Below are 7,345 nucleotides of genomic sequence, written 5' to 3'. Positions count from 1 at the left end.
GCTAAACTGGAGTAAGAAACTAATTAAGATAAGAGCTGAATCAAGAAAATGAAAAGCAGAAACAATGGAAAAAATCAACAGAAGAGCAAAGTTAATTCTTTGTAAAGATTAATAACATTAATAAAGCCCTGGTAAGATTTATCAAAGAAAAAGAGAAGCATAAAGGATCAATACGATGATTGAAGAAGTTATTACACAGACCATGCTATAGAATAGAAGGAAAATAAAGGAACAATACAATCAATTTTCAGCTGATAAAACCAACAATTTACCTATGAGATTTTAGGACACATGAGTTATGTGAATTCCAGTCCCCGAGCACCTAAGTGGAGACTTGTGATCAGGAATTCTCAAAGGATAGCCTTTCCTTTCTCAAAGAAAATCTACCTTTCCTTTCCCTCTTTCTTCTTCTGTTTGGTAAAGGAGGAGAAAAAAAAAATCGCACAATGAATCTGACTGGCTTTTCTTTAACGTCATCATCACAAACCCCCAAGAGAGATTCACTCATGTCTGTCAATGAAATAATCACCCAGTCAGGGAAGTGGTTCTAAATATACTGAAGAGGTAGTAAGGAGGCAGATTATACATGACCTTGAATTAATTAATTAAGTAAAAATGTGTTGATTCTACTACATTCCAAATACAGCATGAAACACATTAATGAGGAACCAAATTAACGTGGATCTAATGCTCATTGAAGCTAACAGTCCAGTTCATGTGTAGTCTTGAGTAGTATATATTATGAAAACTGGTTTTATTTTATGAACAATGGGAGTCTTCTGATACTATAATGTAATGTAAATACTATAATGGAATCTTGATGAAGGCAGAGACCTTAATTACTTAATTTACCTTTCTATCCCTGTGACTATTCTAGTGTTGGACGCATGGTTGATAATAATAAATAAATGCTTATTGAATGACTGAGGTTTACATAGGATAAGTCAGCTGCTCAAATTCATGCAGATAAACAGCAGAGTTGAAATCAGGATAATATAAGAAGCAGGAAATAGTATAGTTTTATTAAGAAATTCTGGAAAGTTTCAATGTAACATTTCAACCTTTCAAAGTGGCATAAGGTAATATTTAAGAGGATGGTCTGTGGGGTCAAGCAGATAGATAGAGATTTGAACTGCAAGGCAGTTTCAAATCCTGTTTCCCACCTTGTAACTACCACCTAGTAGCACCTTAACATAAGGTAAGATGAAGGTTCCCAGGAGATCCAGCTCATTAGCCACAGGGCCCCAGTATCCCAAACTACTACTGTTCCCAGCTGGCTTGGAAGACGGGGTGGAACAGTATGAGAAACTGACTGCAGATCATAAAACCCTCTACATTTTTTCAGCAGAGCCAAGGAAGCATTTCCAGTCTGGTTACAAGACGCAGGCAGTTGACGTCTTAATCGGGACCCAATCTGTTGCATCATCCGTGAGTTTCAGGGCTAAGGGAGGGAAGCAAGCCTGTGCTGGACCTGCAACAGCTGGGTCGTCGAAAGACTCTGAATAGGAGACCTTCACACTCTTATATTGGCTTCCATGATAATAGAAGAAAAAGGCTGGGTGGTGCTGGATGGGTGAACATTCAGAAATTCTAGGTTCCTCTGGGAAGAGAATGATCTTTTATAGTCTCAGCCATCCCATATCATTAAATATAAGGGATCCCATTGCTGGGAATTTCATGCATGTACGTGACTGACATCCATTTGGCTTGCCCAGAAAAGCAGTCTAGTGACTTTAGAAAAAGATAGGATGGTTCTGGGACAGGGGCATGGTTTGGAATTTAATATGACACTGGGCACCCAGCCCATGGATTCAGAGAGAAAGCTGGTGAGATTTGATTATTGCCTCCCCTCAACATGTTCCAGCAGAGTGGTGTTAACAAAAAGCCTCCTCTGATTATTACACAGGATTCATATTCAACAGAAACAGATTTCTCTGCAATTTTCTCCTAGTGGTGTTAGTTGTTCTCTTCCTCTTGAAAGTCAGTTGTATGTTTACATCACATGTAAAATGTCTTCACTTTCCTAAATTGTTCCTCATTATGTATTCTTAAGGCCCTTTTACCCTGGAAACCTTCTTCTAGGTGGTAAAGTTTCAAAAGTGTCGCTTAAATCTAGGTGCACTGACCTGGATATAGTATTCTCAGTATGGATGAACCAGAGGCAAAGCAAAATAGGATAATTATCACTTTCCCTCTGATCAGTACTTTGAGTAGAGAGTTAGTTTTTAATCGTTATCACCTGCATATATCAAAACTTCAACTTACATTCATGTCTATACTTCTACCTGACAGTACATCCAGGCATCTGATCCCTTTTCTCTGCACCTATTCCTTTTTATCCCCTCTTTTATTATCCTTTATACTAAGTACATTCTTCTTAGTGAAATTCAGGTAGCAGAAGCATGAGCTTAATTAAAATAGTTCTCTATTATGTGAGGAAGGAACGAGGACAGAGACTGGGATTTGTAAAGCACAATCCTGAGTAGGGACTACACGTAAGAGGCACGAAGAGAACAAAGTGCCAAGGAAGGGATCTTTCAAAGATGGCAGAATAAGACAGGGAAAGAGAATGAGTGGAGGATGAGAAATAAAGATAATAATGGTTTGAACTCTGTCTTATCTGCTGAAGATTCCTTTTTCTTTTTTTTTAAATTAATTAATTAATTGTCATTTGCTGGCTGCATTGGGTCTTTGTTGCTTTACGAGGGCTTTCTGTAGTTGCAGAGAGAGGGGGTTACTCTTCGTTGCAGTGCATGGGCTTCTCATTGAAGTGGCTTCTCTTGTTGTGGAGCACAGGCTTTAGGGGTATGGGCTTCAGTAGTTGTGGCATGTGGGCTCAGTAATTGTGGTTCACAGGCTCCAGCGCGCAGTCTCAGTAGCTGTGGTGCACGGGCTTAGTTGCTCCTCGGCATGTAGGATTTTCCCGGACCGGGGATTGAACCCATGTCCGCTGCATTGGCAGGCGGATTCTTAACCACTGTGCTACCAGGGAAGCCCTGCTGATGATTTCTAACTCTCTACTTTTAACTCCAATATTTTAAGTGAATTCAAACTCTTTTCTCCAAAGTGAATAGTCATGTATACTTTGATAGCTTATAGACTCTATAAAATAAACATATCAAAATTGGATCCAACATCTCTGCCTCTGCAACATACACAAAATCTTTCCAAAGACTGTTGCTTGTCTTGTGAAATTTAGTCATTTAATCCAGAAGAGACAATACAAATTTAGAATCCTACCCTCTCTTCTTCTACAGAACTACTCAGTCTAATCTCTGTTTATGCCATTTTACTTATATCTCTAAAAGATGCCCCCTTTCTACATCCTCAGAACCATTCCAGAGCCATTATTTATAGACTGATCATTTCTCAAAACTATTGAAGCCAACAGTTGCTTGTATCCTTTTATATATCCATTACCTTTTTTGGTTCTTTAAGTTTGGGTGTGAAAGAAAGAAGAAGAAAAGAGATATTTGGTATCTTCGTCCAAAACTGAAATTATGGCCTTTATACCAAATGGGGCTGTGGGAGAGATATAGAAGTCTATTAAGACATGAGAGACTTGAGCATTTTGAGTATCCACAGGAAGTATCTACAGAGGGAGAGATTGAATACATAGGAGATGGAGTGAATAACTAATAGGTCAAAGTTCCTATGAAGATCAGGGTGGATAGACTCCACATCAGAGGTGGAGGGACTGAAATTAGGAGGAAGGATAGATCCTCATGTGTCCTAGATGCAAAGAGGTGAGCAAGGGTATAGGCATTGACAGTTTTGTGAGTCTATCCTGGGACATTGAGGAAATTGCTTCTGATAGTCTCTGATGTCTTTGTGAAGCAGTTGGAGAAGTCATCCTTAAAATTTAAAAATAATTTAGAAAATTTGAAAAATTACTTGCAGTGGGTGAAGGAGTGAATTAACCAGAGGTTATTATAATGGACTTACCTATTAAGTGCTCATTTGAGGTTGGTGGTTATAAATGTTAATGAAAACAGCCTGCCTTTGAACATAAAATTTTCTTTAGGAATACTGAACTTCATTTGTGCAGACTTGAGTTAAGTATGTCCAGGATGGCTTATGCTTGAGGAACAATTAGTCAGAATATCATAGGGGAGTTTGGGAGATCCCTTTTAAATTTAATCAATGTTTACTTTTATTTTCTTCTACTTTGTCATAGAATTGAGAGTATACCATAAATTTTTCCATCTCCAATTTACTTTGGTGTGTGATTAAAAAGTGAGGAAAAACTAATTTTTTACCACTAACAAATTATGTCAGCAGTACTCATTGAAAAGCCCTATAGTCAAATGTGATTTTATGACATTTTTACAAATTCTAGATTAATCTGTAAATTAGTGAGCATGTCTGGCCTATGGGATCCATAATTAGCCAATTTGCTTTTGTCAGTATCATTTGGAAAATATTTTGTAGCTTTACAGTATGTTTTAGTGTGGCAATTCTTCTCATTATTTTTCTTTTAAACCTTGTGGCTTGTCTTCTTTGTTTTTCCAAATTTACTTTAGAAATAATTTGTCAAGCTCTCCTCATATTAATATTTACTGAACTGTGACTTCATTTGGGATTGTTCCTCTATATGGTAACATTTTTCTGGATGAGTGCGTGCTCATGAGTATTTTCAGAGATTTGTTTTCTATTGACCTGATTCTTGTGTCTTACCATACATAAACCCAGATAAAATCTCCTCAGTTTAGGATTTATCTCATGACATCGCCCAGCAACTACTCCACTGCTCCAGTCTCTGAATTCCTCCTCATCTGCTTCCCTAACTACCAGAGCTGGCAGCACTGGCTCTCCCTGCCACTCAGCCTCCTCTTCCTTCTGGCCATGGGGGCCAATGCCACCCTCCTGATCACCATCCGGCTGGAGGCCTCTCTGCATGAGCCCATGTACTACCTGCTCAGCATCCTCTCCCTGCTGGATGTGGTGCTCTGCCTCACCATCATCCCCAAGGTCCTGGCCATCTTCTGGTTTGACCTCAGGTCCATCAGCTTCTTTGCCTGTTTCCTCCAGATGTACATCATGAATTGCTTCCTCCCCATGGAGTCCTGCACATTCATGATCATGGCCTATGACCGCTATGTGGCCATCTGCCATCCACTCAGATACCCGTCCATCATCACTGACAAATTTGTGGCCAAGGCTGGTGCTTTCATCATAATTCGGAATGCTTTGCTGCTTTCACCTGTTCCTATCCTCTCTGCTCAGCTCCACTATTTTGGGAGAAATGTCATTGAGAACTGCATCTGTGCCAACCTGTCTGTGTCCAGGCTCTCCTGTGACAACTTCACCCTGAACAGAATCTACCAATTTGTGGCTGGTTGGACCTTACTAGGCTCAGATTTTGTCCTCATCTTCATCTCCTACATCTTCATCCTAAGATCTGTGCTCAAGTTCAAGGCCGAGAGGGCTGCAGTCAAGGCTCTGAACACATGTGGCTCCCACTTCATCCTCATCCTCTTCTTCTGCACCATCCTGCTGGTTGTGGTGCTGACAAACGTAGCCAGAAAGAAGGTCCCCATGGACATCCTGATCCTGCTCAATGTCCTTCATCACCTCATACCCCCTGCCTTGAACCCTATTGTATATGGGTTTCAAACCAAAGAGTTAAAGCAGGGGTTTCAGAAGTTGTTGCAGAGGGGACTTTAAATACACAGAAGGAAACTCTCTATAAAAACATCTATTACTATTTCCTCTGTTTCTATTTCTGAATATGTGATCCCAGAAAGCAAAATAATGCTTGGATAGTGAACATTTCCTGTCCAGTTTCTGTCCTTTCAGTATCAAAATTCATTTGCCTAGAGCAGGTAACTAACATTCTTAGGTACCTAACTTTGTATCTAAACATTTACATATTTAAATCATCTCATCTTCATAACAATATGGCAGGGCAGGGATTATTGTTCTACTTTATGTTAGAAAACAATAATTTATGGAAAAATATTGACAAAGGTCATATCTGGTGAGTGATGAAGCATCAATACGAAGATAGGTCTATGTGACTCCAAAGCTTTCCTTGACACAGCACTCCTTCCTCAGATACAATTGAAGCTCTAGTTCTGCTCTCCAGGCCACAGTCTCTGGGTCATTTTGTGAACTTGCTGCTACCAATAGCTATCTTCTCTCTAGATCCTCTCCCTTGAGAGTCAGGAAGAACTAAGCAGAGGCACAGAACTCAAATAGGTCACCATCTTTAACTCATCATGACGTTCTAGCTTCTGTTACAAAAGGATAATATTCATAATGGTACTGCTTATGCCCAGCAGAATCCTCACATATCTTCAAACTCTTTACGGAAAGACTAGGACACTGAGGCCCAAGTGGAGGTAGAAGTGGGAATGAGAAGACCAGTAATGTGAGAAATGGTATAACTGATTGTGGTGGTATAGGGGACATTCTCTTTACTCAAAATCATGTATACAGTCTGGAGCGTCACTCAAGAGTGTCAAATGAGGAGAATATAAGTATGGCATATGGTTAAATTTCTGGATATCACAATCTGGTGAAAATGGGTAAGGAAACATAATACACAATTGTAGTTGGTAGGCAGTTATGTCATTATTTACATTGGTAGTAGGAAATTTAAGGTTTGGGGCTCATCCGATAGGTTTACCCAAAGGTCAGGCATAATTCTTACTTGCAAAATTCTGTAGACTGAAAGCAAGGACTACTGTATTAAGAAGTCCTTAAACACTGGTTCCAGTGAGTACATTCCAAAATTCTTGAAGGCCTTTGAAATGTAGAGAGTACTAATCCATTGTTTTCAAAAAATATAATCTTTGTTTTTGAAATGTCTCTTGACTGGTAAATTGCAAATACTGGATTTGAAAGGTATATATTATATGGCATTAGGGTATTAAAAAACTTGGTGGGGGGAAGCAGTCACAGGAGGGAGGGGATATGGGGATATGTGTATAAACACAGCTGATTCACTTTGTTGTACAGCAGAAACTGGCACAACAGTGTAAAGCAATTATACTCCAATAAAGAGCTTAAAAAATGCAAAGTTAAAAAAAAAATGGTGAAAAGTGAGAGCAGGAAAGCTGCTTGATTTCTTTAATTGCAAGGGCACAAAAAATTGGTTAGAAAGTATTTTAAAGGAATTTCTTTAAAGAATGAGCAGAACTTGATTATCAGTTGGGTATGTGAGAGAGAAAGATGACTATATTTTCATGCTGACATTTCTTTGGGTTTTATTATCTCCAATCTTCGGTTATTCAAGGAATATTGGCATAAGGTTCTCTCCTTATGAGTGAAGACAGAGATTGGGTTCCCCAGAGCCCAACATAATTAACCTGGAGGCCTGGTCATGAAGCTGTCCTTGTTT

General features: G+C 39.2%; 1 protein-coding gene across 1 annotated transcript; it reads left to right on the top strand.

Annotated features, from left to right (window-relative positions):
• The first annotated feature begins 4,722 nt into the window (after positions 1–4,722).
• On the top strand, positions 4,723–5,667 carry LOC130829209 (olfactory receptor 56A1-like). Its single transcript, XM_057695485.1, has one exon. The coding sequence runs from the start codon at positions 4,723–4,725 to the stop codon at positions 5,665–5,667; it is 945 nt and encodes a 314-aa protein (XP_057551468.1).
• Positions 5,668–7,345: the final 1,678 nt, after the last annotated feature.

Source organism: Hippopotamus amphibius, chromosome 9 (genome assembly GCF_030028045.1).
Source record: "Hippopotamus amphibius kiboko isolate mHipAmp2 chromosome 9, mHipAmp2.hap2, whole genome shotgun sequence".
NCBI lineage: Eukaryota > Metazoa > Chordata > Mammalia > Artiodactyla > Hippopotamidae > Hippopotamus > Hippopotamus amphibius.
Note: the sequence above shows the minus strand (reverse complement) of the source record. Positions and strands in the feature narration are given on the sequence as shown.

What these genes read in the sequence shown, in the direction of transcription:
- LOC130829209 (XM_057695485.1), top strand. Translation starts at nt 4,723, where the DNA reads ATGACATCGCCCAGCAACTACTCCACTGCTCCAGTCTCTGAATTCCTC.